This window comes from Fibroporia radiculosa (genome assembly GCF_000313525.1).
Source record: "Fibroporia radiculosa TFFH 294 genomic supercontigs, scaffold1083, whole genome shotgun sequence".
NCBI classification, from domain to species: domain Eukaryota; kingdom Fungi; phylum Basidiomycota; class Agaricomycetes; order Polyporales; family Fibroporiaceae; genus Fibroporia; species Fibroporia radiculosa.
This window is the reverse complement of record NW_012133260.1, coordinates 1-14,001: the sequence shown is the minus strand read 5'-3', so window position 1 is coordinate 14,001 and position 14,001 is coordinate 1. Positions and strand designations below refer to the sequence as shown.

The 14,001-nt window shown below is 53.1% G+C and overlaps 5 protein-coding genes across 5 annotated transcripts; 2 read left to right on the top strand and 3 right to left on the bottom strand.

The window, feature by feature from the left end:
* Positions 1-459: 459 nt before the first annotated feature.
* FIBRA_02073 (uncharacterized protein) lies at positions 460-3,670 on the top strand (the record flags this gene model as incomplete). The annotated part of the gene is made up of 11 exons (XM_012323940.1): positions 460-646; positions 718-805; positions 887-989; positions 1,057-1,104; positions 1,162-1,209; positions 1,266-1,371; positions 1,683-1,951; positions 2,013-2,158; positions 2,219-2,294; positions 2,356-2,844; positions 2,903-3,670. 11 exons carry the CDS (start codon positions 460-462, stop codon positions 3,668-3,670), a joined length of 2,328 nt encoding a protein of 775 aa, XP_012179330.1.
* A 329-nt stretch (positions 3,671-3,999) lies between these two features.
* On the bottom strand, positions 4,000-5,411 carry FIBRA_02072 (uncharacterized protein; the record flags this gene model as incomplete). Its single annotated transcript, XM_012323939.1, has 8 exons — positions 4,000-4,014; positions 4,074-4,174; positions 4,231-4,508; positions 4,562-4,607; positions 4,665-4,942; positions 5,003-5,165; positions 5,224-5,302; positions 5,370-5,411. The coding sequence occupies 8 exons, from the start codon at positions 5,409-5,411 to the stop codon at positions 4,000-4,002; spliced, it is 1,002 nt and encodes a 333-aa protein (XP_012179329.1).
* Positions 5,412-5,630: 219 nt separating this feature from the next.
* FIBRA_02071 (uncharacterized protein) lies at positions 5,631-8,019 on the top strand (the record flags this gene model as incomplete). The annotated part of the gene is made up of 13 exons (XM_012323938.1): positions 5,631-5,839; positions 5,938-6,286; positions 6,316-6,359; positions 6,420-6,549; positions 6,611-6,654; positions 6,704-6,803; positions 6,863-6,910; positions 6,965-7,006; positions 7,083-7,269; positions 7,352-7,431; positions 7,488-7,566; positions 7,639-7,839; positions 7,913-8,019. The coding sequence occupies 13 exons, from the start codon at positions 5,631-5,633 to the stop codon at positions 8,017-8,019; spliced, it is 1,620 nt and encodes a 539-aa protein (XP_012179328.1).
* Positions 8,020-9,654: 1,635 nt separating this feature from the next.
* Positions 9,655-9,920, bottom strand: FIBRA_02070 (uncharacterized protein; the record flags this gene model as incomplete). The annotated part of the gene is made up of 2 exons (XM_012323937.1): positions 9,655-9,694; positions 9,736-9,920. 2 exons carry the CDS (start codon positions 9,918-9,920, stop codon positions 9,655-9,657), a joined length of 225 nt encoding a protein of 74 aa, XP_012179327.1.
* Positions 9,921-11,635: 1,715 nt separating this feature from the next.
* Positions 11,636-13,994, bottom strand: FIBRA_02069 (uncharacterized protein; the record flags this gene model as incomplete). The annotated part of the gene is made up of 2 exons (XM_012323936.1): positions 11,636-12,436; positions 12,495-13,994. 2 exons carry the CDS (start codon positions 13,992-13,994, stop codon positions 11,636-11,638), a joined length of 2,301 nt encoding a protein of 766 aa, XP_012179326.1.
* Between the last annotated feature and the right edge of the window lie 7 nt (positions 13,995-14,001).

Below are 14,001 nucleotides of genomic sequence, written 5' to 3'. Positions count from 1 at the left end.
TTTTTTTTTTTTTTGAAATGTTCATGATTTACAATGTCTTTGTTATTCTGGTCGTCAGAGTCAGGAAGTGGAGGATATGTATTAGAATTGAAATACTGTCGCATGACAAAAGAGTGAACAACTGCTGTCTGACCATCAGTATCTGGATTCCCAGCGACTCTCACTCGCGGAAAGCCCTGAATGTGTTCAGCAGTTCACGCAGTAATCATGGACTGCGCCCAAAGTGCAATTATTATGCTATACAATGACAGATGATGTTCCCGACTGCAAGAGGTCACGAGTGCACGCTGTCTACGTACGAATGATGTTTCGCAGTCGACAGCGAGCTCAAGCTCCGTCCCGAACATCCTCGTCGTATTTTGTCTCATTCCTGTTGTCGATCTTCAGCTCTTATCTGTCGTGACCTATCCTTGTCTGCAGCAAGAACTGGTTCAGTAACTCCTAAACACCGGGAACAACATGTTATCCAAGTCTCAGAGGTCGATCGCGTCGCGTTCCTTACCCCGCATTGCGACGAGAGATGCTGTCTCGAGCAGTCGTGGGCCTGCTGTGCGCCTCGGTCTCCCTCATTCTGTAAACACGGCGTCTTCAATAAGGCCTTCAGCTCCAGCTCCATCTCGAGTTCGAGGGTTTGCGTCTGCACCAGGTTAGTTCCCGTGTCATACAGGCCTTACTGGATGCAACTAGACTGCTAAACATGCACCTGTCCTGCTCTAGAAGCTGTGAATACTGCCTCTTTATCTTCTCCTTTAGTTAGCCCGGTCTCCAGAAAGCCTCATTTTGACAAGATCCTCATTGCCAATCGGTGCGTGGTACCTTCTTGGGGGGTAGACTGACAATATATGCGTATCATTTATACATTATCCATCCTTATGGTGTGCTGTAGAGGCGAGATTGCGTGCAGAGTCATACGCACTGCGAGAAAATTGGGCATCAAGACTGTTGCAGTATACAGTGAGGTCGACGCAAATTCGTTGCATGTTCAATTGGTATGCATATCCTTGATTCGATTGAGACCATCGTGTTAATACTTATTCATCCATTGTCAATTGACAGGCGGATGAAGCGTACTGCATTGGACCTGCCGCATCTTCGGAAAGCTACGTGAGACGCCTTGTACTTCAATGAAAGGACCGTCTCTTCATGAATGCTTGTACACAGCTCCGTATCGACAAGATCATTGAAGTCTGCCATCGCAGCGGCGCCCAGGTACCCGATCTTCCTCGTCATTTTCGTGCCCAAATCCCCAACTGTGTTCTATATAGGCTGTTCATCCCGGGTACGGTTTCCTAAGCGAAAATGCCGATTTTGCGGAACAGCTCGCCTCCGCAGGTGTCGTATTCATCGGGCCGCCTGCCAGTGCGATTGTTAGTATGGGTTCTAAGAGGTCAAAATCACTTTTTGGGGGCTTCCTACCACATCTAGGGGCTATGCTAACATACATGTTTTCTCCAGTGAATCAAAGACAATCATGGCAGGTATTTCTATCTCTCTCGAGTTCTGGTGCATCGCTCACTGGTGCTGTCTGTTGTTTAACAGATGCTGGCGTCCCGGTTGTCCCAGGGTACCACGGGTCGAACCAAGATCCGGAATTTCTTGCACGGCAAGCAGAATTAATAGGCAGGTTCTTGCCTATTTCAGTCTGCCATTCCTATCTCAAATACACATCGTAATTCTACCAGGCTACCCGGTACTCATTAAAGCCACCCACGGCGGTGGTGGCCGTGGGATGCGTGCTGTCGACTCTCCCGCACAGTTTGTGGATGCGCTTGCCAGTGCCCAGCGCGAGGCGCGAGGTGCATTTGGGCGTGAAGAGGTACTTGTTGAACGGTACATTAAACGACCACGACACGTCGAGGTACAAGTGTTTGCTGACCGCGATGGGGGGTGCGTAAGTCTGTGGGAGCGAGATTGCTCTGTACAGCGGAGGAACCAGAAGATTATCGAAGAGGTGTGTGCCAAATTCTTGTTTGGTCATACTGTATCGGCACGTTTACCGTTTGGCGATGCAGGCCCCAGCTCCTGGCTTGTCGCCTGAGTTGCGATCCGAGTTGAGCAAGAAAGCAGTAGCGGCTGCACGGGCGGTCGGCTATGTGGGGGCTGGGACTGTGGAATTCATCCTGGACAGAGATACAAACGAATTTTTCTTTATGGAGATGTATGCGTTCTTGTGTCGGCGGTTTGTATTCACAGCTAATTATTCCTCGCCAATTTTCAGGAACACACGACTGCAAGTCGAGCATCCGGTTACAGAAATGATCACCGGTGTGGATTTAGTTCAATGGCAACTCGAGGTATGGCGCGTTCACCGTGTCTCATCCTTCGGAGACGTTAAATTCAATAATCCAACTGCAGGTTGCAACAGGCAATCCACTTCCGCTCTCGCAATCACAAATTCCACTTGTCGGCCATGCATTTGAGGCACGCATATACGCAGAAAATCCACGCAATGGATTCATGCCCGATTCCGGCCGGCTGCTGTACCTCTCCACCCCTGCACCGACATGCACCTTTGCTCCGTCAGTGCCCACCCGGGACGACCAAAACGGCGGCTCTTCCGATCCGACGCTGTTCACGCCCCCAGAACACATTTCTACCGCAATCACGCCCTCTGTACGGCTCGAGCAAGGGTTCCTCCAGGGTGCGCAGATTGGCGTGTTCTACGATCCGATGATCGCGAAACTCATTGCGCACGGGCGTGATCGTGTTGAGGCGCTGAGGATGCTGAGACGTGCGTTGGACGAGTATCGAGTGGTGGGCGTGCAGACGAACGTGGAGTTCTTGAGAGACTTGGCGGAGCACGCCGCGTTCGTTGACGGCGACGTGGAAACCGGTTTCATCCAGGTCAGTCGACCCACCCCACGCACGAGAAAGCGCGGCTGATGCTTAAATTTCACGCAAGAAACACCACGCGAAGCTGTTCCCGCGTCCAGAAGAGCCGACGCCGGAGATACTGGTGCAAGCAGCGCTCTTCGTTGTACTACGGGAGCACCCGCAGGTGCGGTCTGCCGCTAGTTCGTCTCCGTGGACGTCGCTTGCATCGAGGAGATTCGGCGGCGACGCCTACGAGAGGACGGTCACTCTGCAGCACACCGTGGAGGGATCAGCGGACGACGTACAGGACCGTCCGTCGATCACCGTCTCGGTCAAATCGCTGCCAGGCGCACCAGGCCGGTTCGACGTCTCTGTGCGCACGGAGAACGGCGAGAAGACGTTTGCAGGCGTCTCGGCGGAGATCCTGGACGGCACAATGCTCTCGACGACTCTCGGGGGCGCGGTGCTGCGCACGACGATTGTGTCCCAGCGCGCCATGGCTGCCTCGTCGCAGATGGGGGAGAAGCTGCACGTCTTCCACGGATCGCGAAGGATTGCGCTGCTCGTCCCGCCGCCGCAATGGCTCGCCTCGCTCTCGGCGTCGACAATGGGCGCGGCGAAGGGGACGCTTAAGGCGCCGATGCCCAGCGTGGTCGTAGAGGTCAAGGTCAAGGTGGGCGATCAGGTCAAACAGGGTGATGCGATAGTGGTCTTGGAGAGCATGAAGACAGAGACGGTGCTCAGAGCGGCAGCGGACGGTGTAGTGCGGGCCGTTGGGTGCGCGAAGGGAGACATGGTAGAGGAAGGGAAGGAGTTAGCGATGATCACGGACGTTCTTGAAGCAGAGTCGGCATAAAGCAAACGTTGTCAGTGTTTGTAATTAGTTTCTGTGTATCATACATGGATCATTTATCTACGTTGCTGGAGCATATGTAGATTGGACAAGTTGAACTCTACAGATCATGTTGTGTGTACACCTTCCGCAGCGCGATGCGCGCACCAATGCATGACTGCAAAACCGACACAGTTTTCTGCATTGTACAGGAGGCACATACCTGAAACGCTGAAAAAACAAGGGCTGCACCTACAATGATTGGAGTGATGATAGAATTTCGCAGCGTCTAAAGATACAGCAGTGATAGGGTGTGTCGCGTCTATGCAAGACGTGCCGAGCCGCGTGCGCACTTAGAACTTGAAGACCTGCGCCCGCCCACGAGCCATTAATCAACACCTCACTACCGGATGTAAAGACGACACACCTGGTCCTCGGTGTACCCGAGCTCTTTCAAAATGCCTCCCAGTTCGCCCTGCTTCATCCCATCCTTCTTCCCTGCGATCGCACTCACCTGGCCAGGCGGGCCTGTGAACAGTACGTGTGAGCCTCACCCTCAGTAGCGGAGTGACAGCAGCACTCACCGCACACGAAGACCTTGACTTTGCTACCGAGGCTGGCAGGCCCGATGTGCTGCGTGATTATCTCCTTGTTCACATACCCTTTGTACCCTTTCCAGCTGTCGTCTGCCTGGTCGAGGGTGTAGACGACGTCGAGCGTATCCGGGTGTGCCTTCTTTAGCGCGTCGAACTCGTCGCGGAGAAGGATATCTTTTTCTGTGACGTTTGCAAAGACCAGCGTGAAGCGGGTCGTGTTCGTAGGGTCTGCGAGTGCGTGCTTGAGCACTTGGTACATGGGGGTACTGTATACGCCCATTAGACGAGCAAGGAAGGGGAATGTAGCGCGTACACTCACATGCCGCTACCGCCTGCAATCATGCCAACCTGCTCAAACTCGTTCGCTGGATATCGGATGCAGCGTGGGTCATTCTCTTCACAAGCATAGAGCATATACGCACCTTTGTAAGGGATCTTCATGATAGGCCCCTTGATCGCGAGCGACTCGCCTGGCTGAAGCTCGGAGATGTGCTTGGACATCTTACCCTCATCGTAACGCTTGATGAGGAATATGAACTCGCCCGGGAGGTCAGGTGGGGACACGGGCGTATATGGGCGGATGACGGGCTTGCCGTTGGGGCCCTTGAGCGCGTTGGGGGCATCGTCGGGCGACTTGACAACTACGCAGGAGGCGACAGGGAGAAGAGATGCCTGGCCATCTGGAAGCTCGAAGATGTATCTGCACGCATAAGCGAGAGTCAGACGGGAGAGCTGCAGACCGGGAAAACGTATGACACACCTGGCGGTGTTGTGGTTGTATGGCTCTACACGCTTGAGCTTGAAATCGACAAAGTTTTCGGGGTCGAGCGGGCTCTTTTCCTGCGCCTTTTTTGGCGGTTCGGCCTTCGCGGCAGCCTGTGAACCTGAATTGAGGTAGACGTATCCTGCGAGGCCGGCGACGCCTGACAAACGCGAGCGTGAGGACTAAGGCTCGCGTGTATGCGCGAACCAGATACAAACCTGCACCGCCAAGGTAATATGGGAGGTTAGAAGGCTTTGCGGCCTCGGGAGTGGTCGAATATCGACGTGCGACCTGGCGCTGTGGACAGATGTCATGAGTGTAGAGTTCCGTTTGGCGCGAGACGAGAACAGAAAGAGAGGCTTACTGCGAACGCACGAGATGAAAGCGCGGCCCTGGCAAAAGACATGGCTGTAGATGGCAACGGGGGCCAGCTGGGAGATTTATATAAATGAGAACGCCAGCTGCAGTGCGGGGTTGCGTCACGGCAAAGGCGCCGCAAGCCGAGCATAGACGCTCGGTGCATTTCGGGCGGCACCAGTCGACAAGGGCTGGGCCCGGCTCCATTTGGACCTGTCCCACCAAAATATTCGCATTCCACCACCACGTTGTCGGGACGAAAAGCGCAATGAGAACGACGACGAAGGCAAAGGCTGGAAGGGTTATGAATAATCTTGAATTACCAGAGGCAGCGAGGGCGGAGGTGTGGCTCAGGACCTGCACGACCTCTCACGGCCCCCCGCAGATCGTAATCACCAGCGACGTCATTGCTCGCCTCCCAGCTCCTCCAGTTTTCGTGCGATATCCGCCAGAAATGTCTCGAAAATTATCTGGACGGTGAGTGAGAGGAGCTTGCAGCTATGCTCGAACGGCGGCAACAGACAGGGTGGCGGGTGCAGAGAGAGGGGGAGCGAAGACGAGGAATGATCGGGCAGCGAGGGTGCGATCGTTCGCTTACGTAATGGCCATGAAGGGGAGGACGAGGACGAGCAGACAGTCGCCCACTCGCTCCACCAGCCATCCCGTCAGTTTTCAGCCCTTGCCTCTGTCCTTCCTGCCACCACTTGCTCCTCCTCGTCCCCGCAGACGCCTCTCCCCGTCCCACCGCCCCACCCATTGCCTCTACTCCCAGATGTCCTTCGTCAAATTAAGCATATTTGGCACATCATTCGAGGCACGTATCTTCTCATCGATCCATTTCCCCCTCCCTCTCCCTTGCAGCTCCTACTCACTCTTCAAGACAGGTCACCACTCGATATGTCGACCTTCAGCCTGTCGGAATGGGTCAGTTGCTAAGTTTATTGTCCCCATAGCGTTCTCTTATCCTCCCATCTCCAGGTGCCTTTGGTCTTGTCTGGTGTGTTCCTTGTTTGCCATAGGCGTCCAGGTGACTCCCGCATTTACGCATCCTTCACAGCTCGGCAAAAGACCAGCTTACAGGATCGTCGGTTGCGATCAAGAAGATCATGAAGCCTTTCAGCACCCCTGTCCTCTCCAAGCGCACCTACCGCGAGCTGAAGCTCCTCAAACACATTCAGCACGAAAATGTACTAATATCGATACTTTTATGGAAACTTTTCATTGCTTATTTGCATGTCTTAATGCTAGATCATCAGTCTCAGTGATGTTTTCATCTCACCACTGGAAGACATGTCGGTATTGCTGCTCCAATATAATGCTTCTACGCTGATCTCGCAACAGCTATTTCGTCACGGAGCTCCTTGGTACTGACCTTCATCGTTTACTTACCTCACGACCGCTCGAGAAGCAATTCATTCAATACTTCCTATACCAAATACTCGTAAGCAGGGTCTCTTCCATTCATCTGTCGCGTCATCGTCAACCCATTACCGTATGCAGCGAGGCCTTAAATATGTCCACTCGGCCGGTGTGGTCCATCGAGACCTGGTAAGCGCCTCCACACCGGTCAGCCGACTTCAATCTGACATTGGTACGTACCAGAAACCGAGCAACATTCTCATCAATGAGAACTGCGATCTCAAGGTCCGTCTTCGCTCCCCTAGCGCGAACTATGTAGTTTCTAACTTGACTATCGCTTTGGTCCTTCCCCCTACGCCAGATTTGTGACTTTGGCCTTGCGCGAATTCAAGATCCGCAAATGACTGGCTATGTCTCAACGCGGTACTACCGCGCACCGGAGATCATGCTCACTTGGCAAAAATATGACGTCGCGGTAGATATCTGGAGTGCAGGATGCATCTTCGCAGAGATGCTCGAGGGCAAACCGCTCTTCCCTGGAAAAGACCGTACGTATCGCACTCATTCATACTTGGTTTCGTTCTGATTTGGGTTTTGCTGTTTACTCGTCTCGGGTTATATTGCATGTAGATGTACATCAATTCTCCATTATTACGGAACTTTTGGGCACACCCCCAGAAGACGTCATCCAGACTATTGCAAGCGAGAACGTAAGCAGCATTTCCATTTCATATCTACCGGATACCGCTTGACTAGCCTCGCGCAGACCCTGCGATTCGTGCAGAGCTTACCCAAACGGGAACGAGTGCCGTTCAGCGAGAAGCTGACATGTAAAGACCCAGTTGGTGCGTGCTGCTATGTAACCGTATCAGCAGATCGTGCATCGGGTGCTTATATGCTGTCCGTTTGCTACACAGCGATCGATCTGCTCGAGAAGATGCTTGTGTTCGACCCTAGAAAACGAATCGATGCAACTGACTCGCTTGCGCACGAATATGTAGCCCCATACCACGATCCGACTGACGAGCCAGAGGCAGCAGAAAAATTCGACTGGAGTTTCAATGATGCAGATTTACCCGTCGACACGTGGAAGGTCATGATGTATAGCGAGATCCTCGGTGCGTCATCGTCTCTGTTACCCTTGTTCCCTCGCGTATCTAGGCGTGCGTGTACTGATGTGAGGCTTTCCAGACTTCCACCAGGTCGGCGACTCCCGGCTCGGTGAGGGCGTTCCCGAAGGCGCGCTCGCAGCACCTGAGGACCCAGTACCCACACCGATTTCAGCAAGTGCAGAGTAATTTGCGCGCGTCACCCCTCGCCGTTCTCTGCGCGTTGTTCTTGCCATCTCGCGCTATTTGGGGAACAGGGCATTTACGCATTGACCCGCAGGCCTTCCACGCTTGCCACTGTTTCGTGTGCATCTTGTATCGTGTCGTGTTGTATTGTGTGCTCCGTCCGCCCCGTCGTGCCCGTATACATATCCATATCCATAGGACCTACTTCTGTATAATGCCCTTTCTCACCCGTCTTTTATCCGCGTTTGTGCCCCCTCCGTCTGTGCGCGGCTGCGTTTGTTTACGTGTTACATGTTGCAGATACACATCCTGGTGCTGTGGCACCTTCATAGAGTGGGGCGGCGCTGCTTGTAGCGAGTAAAGTATATCCGAATCCCAAGTATATACGTGTGGGCGGAAATGACAGTCAGTTTTCATCTCGTATGGTATCCATGGACTCGAGATGGGAGAAGGCCGGGCATCTGTCGATTCTTTAAAGCTGACATTGCTCAAGCTGCCATGTCTCTTCTAGGGATAACGCCATATCAGCAGGTTCAAGAGGATATCCGTTTGTCGCCCTTCCCCGGAGTGCGACGAATGCAGAAACCTTCGTACTCGCGAAAATGAAATTCTCTTCGCGCCCCCTGGGTTCGTGTATTCCATCTACTTGTGTGCTGAGTCCGGGAAATGCGGCGATACGGACTTCGATGAGCCGGCACGCTGCAGTGACTGCACATATCAAGTTGAAAGCGAGTCTAGGAGCTTACTGGGTCATCCGCTCCACTTCACGGGTGCCATCTAGCACGTTACAGGAGATCCCATCAAAGTCCTGAGCCCGTCGTCCTCCGCGAACCGAACGGCCGCGGAGCAGACTGACAACATCCGCATCTGGTCCTTTGATTTGCTCGCGTACAAGCCAAACCCGATGAGCATGCCGGATTCAGCGGGAGTCGGATTGTGGGACGCCAGAAAACCTGAGATCAGTTCCCCAGGCTGCAGGCTGACTCGTTTCCCAAGACAATAATGCAAGGGATACTTGGAAGAGGTGCTCAATTAGGAAAACTCCAGTAGTGAGTTCTACACCATGGTGCCACGTTGCTCTGCGAGCAATCCACCGGTGGCATGCCAGGATATGCGCTGCATTCTGGTCAGGACGAGCACGAACAGATAGAGGATCGGGGTCGCTGGGAGTGAGCGGCATGTTGGGCCACACAAGGCATTGCGTTCGAGGACGAACAGCGGGTCGAAATTCTGGAGCAGGCCAAGCGTGCCCGCCTGTACTGGTAATGTCTCGATGACCGCGCTACTCGTCTGCATCCGCGGCTGCTTGATAGCCTAACAATATCGCGCTGTGCATGGTCCAGCGGGTCCCAGCACATCGACGACTCGTGCTAGAGCGTATTGCGAGATGGAATAAATGCAGTGGCTACCCAGCAGCGCCCATGCAAAGCCTCCGATGCAATGCATACGGGAATCCGAGCTGCCGGAGGTTTCGAGATAATGCGTTCTGCTTTGGCGCGGTATCCGGGAGTGTGTGTATAACTATTACACGTCATCACATGTGCGACCTTCCCTCGCTGGTTACTAGCAGAACACACAAACCATATCTTCCTATACCGGATTGGTCAGCTTTGTCCCCCTGCTGTATGTCATCGAACATCAAGGGCCCAAGCAAACAACGTCGCGAGTTACACAGGATCTGCCTGATATTAGCATTGCGAAGGTAAATACCTGACATACCCGTCTCCTAAAACGATGCTCGCCATGGCATCACCCACCCACTCCTCGTCTTCTTTCCATTCCCGCTTTACTCCACAATCCTTGATGATCTGGACAGCCACAGTTACTCGTCTGTTATCGTCTTCACTCTGCTCTTCATCATCACCGTCGTCATCTTCGAGGGTGCATCCCAGAAGATGGTACATGATCAGCTCCGACACGTCTGCCTCTAGCGGTCTCCGCGTGCGGGTATTGTGGACAGCAGAGCATCATGCGCATGATCGACGCATATACGGCCGATGGACGTGGAAAAAGAATATCCAGGCACCGAGATGGAGACAGATGCAGCGGCGACCCTTCCAAGAGCTCAGGTAGAGATTTAGACGCGAACGAGAGAGGGTATAGACTGAAGTGCTGAATTGACGAAGGTGATGTGTCTTGCGATATCCGATAGAGGCAACCTTTCGCTGCTATATCGCCCTTCACATTGAGCATGAAATTAGACAAAGGGGATAATGGAGGATCGAGAGCCTCGAGGCTACGAGACGCGACGCGACGCCAAAGTCTTCGTCGGACACCACATACAAGTCAGTCTTGCTAGACGTGAGCGACATTTGCGAGCTAAGAATAAGTTGGTGCATCATTCTTCACCCTGATAACTAGACGGGGAATATCCATGCGTCTGGGAAGCAGTGCACGCCATTCCACAACCTTTATCCTGATGTTCTGTAATGTCTGGAGAGCGAGGTCCACCAGTTCTAGGGACAAAGAAATAACAGTCCAATGGCGTATGTGAGCTATGGTTCAGAGGAACTTTCCGGCGAGTGTAAAACCTAGGGGATGAGAGGCCAGAAGAGTGCGGATCATAATGGTAGTGGTAGTAATGGACAAGTTGCAGGTGCGCACTTCTGTTTCAGTGCTCTCCGGAGAATTGCTGACTAAGCCGACAGGGGTCGTCTATCACTTTAAGTCTTATTTCCGCACTTGACATCTCCATCTATCTAAACCTACCGTGAATTGTTCCGCTCTCTGAGGTCAGCCCGAGCTGCAGAGGACAAGTTTGACTTTGGGTGCTCGATACTCCGATTAACCCGCATGAGTTCACCAGATCGGAGGGAACAAACAGTGGAAGCTAGCGGATGCTGGCGCAGGTGGGTATATACACGCCAGTTGCGGGCACCGCTCTGTCTTCCAAGTCCTGGCACGCAAGCACCGACCACCCCCTATACCTAACGCCATTGAGTTGGTAACCACTCCTCTCGCTAGCATTCTACAACACTGGCCGAAGGAACGCCTCAGCGTACCCTTCGCCACAAACATCTGCTATGTGGGCCGCTTTGGTGGCGAGGATCAGGCGTCGCAGACGAAGTAAGCAAAACCAATCTACAACACCGTCCTCTCCAAATCGGACCGCCGTAGGGCGGATCAGTAGGTGTTTTTGGCGATGAAGCAGGAAAGACAGGGTCGAACGCGGGCTACGCGGACACAGCGCACGTTGGATCGAGTGCCGACCATGCAGACATTAGTATGTGAATGTGACGAGGCGCAGGTACTAAGACAATGAGTGGATATAATCATATGGTCTGACGTACTTGAGGTTTATGACCTTGTTTGTTTTGGAGTCCTGATGTGGTTTTCTGTTACGCTGAGTATTGAGCGAGCCGCTGGGAGAGGTTGGAGCACATAACGCAACAGAGGTTGCTTTTATTTGTTCAGCGTGCAAAAAAGTCGTTAGCCAGGGAACCTGATGGATGCGCAATCATCTTCAGCCCCAAATGACGACCAAGATTGCTCGCACGGATGATGTGAGAATATATACTAAGTGTGCTTATCATCCGCATGCTGATTCCCATAATGACGAAGCGTATATGCGGCGTACGTGAAACGAGTCATGAATGTAACTACAAGTCAACGAAATGCATCACAGACCGATATGTACGAACGAAGCCCATGACACAAAAGGCACGTTATGCTCCTCGCGAAGACGCTTGACCGCGTAGTGCAATGCCTTTGCAGCCTGCCTGTAGTCGGGCAGATTGCCATCCTGGAACAGTTGTTCATACACGCTCTTCACCACCTCAGGCGCGTCACTGTCCTTTATCGACCACATCGTGGAAACTACTCCGCCATAACCAGCGAGCAGCATGCCTGTAGCAAGATTAACGGCCTCTTTGGGAAGGTCTTCATTGCCCGTAGCGGTCTGGCAGGCGGAGAGGAACGCAAGTCCTCCACGACGACGCGCCAACTTGATAACGTCCCTAAGCATCAAGTGACGGCCACCAGCAAGCACAATTCCACTGTCGAGGGGACTGTGGGCGTTTTGCACTCCGTGGCACGCGATATGGATCCAGTCTGATTCCTTCATCTTGGTCAGTACATCGTCCACGGTACCGATGGACTCCACGAGTGAGACGGGGGTAGATGGAGAGCTTTGAAGCATCGTCTTGATATGTCCAATCTCTATTTGTGCACCTGGCAGCCGAGTCAGCCCGTCTGATGCCGGCTGAGGGACAACAGCAAGGCACATGGTATTTGCAGTAGTGCCTTCATGCGATGGTAGGGCGAGAGCACTGAGGGTGGGTGTATAAGACGAGATGACGAAATCCGAGAGCTTCGGTCCTGTATCGGCGTCGTCATAAAGACCTGCAGCATGGATGGGGAGGAATGAAAATGGACCAGTGGGACACCAGAAAACCCGAGACAGTTCTCCCGCATTTGGAGTCTAGATTGAGAGCTCAAATGTGAGCTGTCACTCAGGACATCAATAGTATAGCACACACCGAAAGAGCAAGGGCATCCAACACCGGTCGTACAACCTTCTTCCACAATACCGAGAGAATGAGCTTAAATGATTCATCAGGACTTCGGTTTATTGGTGAAAATTCAATAGCCCTGTCCATCGGCGAAAGGACACGGCCATTCTCGGAAAGTAGTTGATTGAGGGATTCCTGCAATTTCTGCACTTGGTCGTATGTGATATCAGCGAGAGGGACATGAAGCACATCGTCTGATTCAGCCAGGAGAACCAATGCGTCGCATCCGTACTGGCTAGCGTTGAGGATCACGACGGGTCCTGAATGTGCCGAAGGAGCGAGTTGTGAAACAGTCTTTGGCAGCAAAAATCTTTCAAGACCGGGAAGGCACCGGACCTCTGAGAGAATCGTTTCGCGCTCCATTGCGAGTCCATAGTATCGCCCAACCTGTTCCTCCAGGGATAACTTAATATCATTCTTCATCTCAATTCTAATCATGTCATTGCCACTACCCTGTTCCAATTCATACGAGACTTGACGGAGTCTATTCGCAAGCGTTGAATCACGACTCTGCAGCTCATCGAGGGGGGTGCGAAGCTGCAACAGCTGGCTCCAAACAACTGAACGGCTCAGCTCGAGCCTTTCAACAGCTGTGTTGTAGTACCCACGTGCCAGAGCATCGGCTGCTGCATCTCGTACAACATCTGCCGCTCGTACTAGGAGTTCGCGGTGACGGTCTTGGAGGGGGAGACCAAGCCATGCTGCCTGAGGGATTAGGTCAATGGCTAAGGCGTAGGCATTAAGAAGAGATTCGGAGGGAATAAGATGAGCGCAACGAATCCATTGCAAGGCTGCCCGAAGACGAACGGAAGAGGGACCTGCTGATGAACGGGCGGCGGCAGAGAAAGCCAATATAGCATTATTGAGAGAAGCAACATCGTGGAGATGCTTGAAGCGGGTAAATAACGAGCTGCCTAGGTTGCTCAAACATGTCGGCTTGTCAGGGTGGTCATGAGGAATGAGGCGTACTGCGTCCTCTTCCACTGAAATCGCCCGGTCAATATCTGCGAGATTTCCCAGCCGCTTGAAGCGAGTCAACAGTACGGTGCCAAGGTTGTTCAAATACCTCGGCTTGTCAGGATGGTCATGAGGAGCGAGGCGTACTGCGTCCTCTCGCACTAAAATCGCCCGGTCAATATCTGCGAGATTGCCCAGCCGCTCGAAGCGATTCAACAGTGCGGTGCCAACGTTGTTCAAATACCTCGGCTTGTCAGGATGGTCATGAGGAGGGAGGCGTGCTGCGTCCTCTTCCACTGAAATCGCCCGGTCAATATCTGCGAGATTGCCCAGCCGCTCGAAGCGAGTCAACAGTGCGGTGCCAAGGCTGCTCAAATACCTCGGCTTGTCAGGATGGTCATGAGGAGTGAGGCGTACTGCGTCCTCTTCCACTGAAATCGCCCGGTCAATATTTGCGAGATTGCCCCGCCGCTCGAAGCGATTCAACAGTGCGGTGCCAAGGTTGTTCATAAGCCCC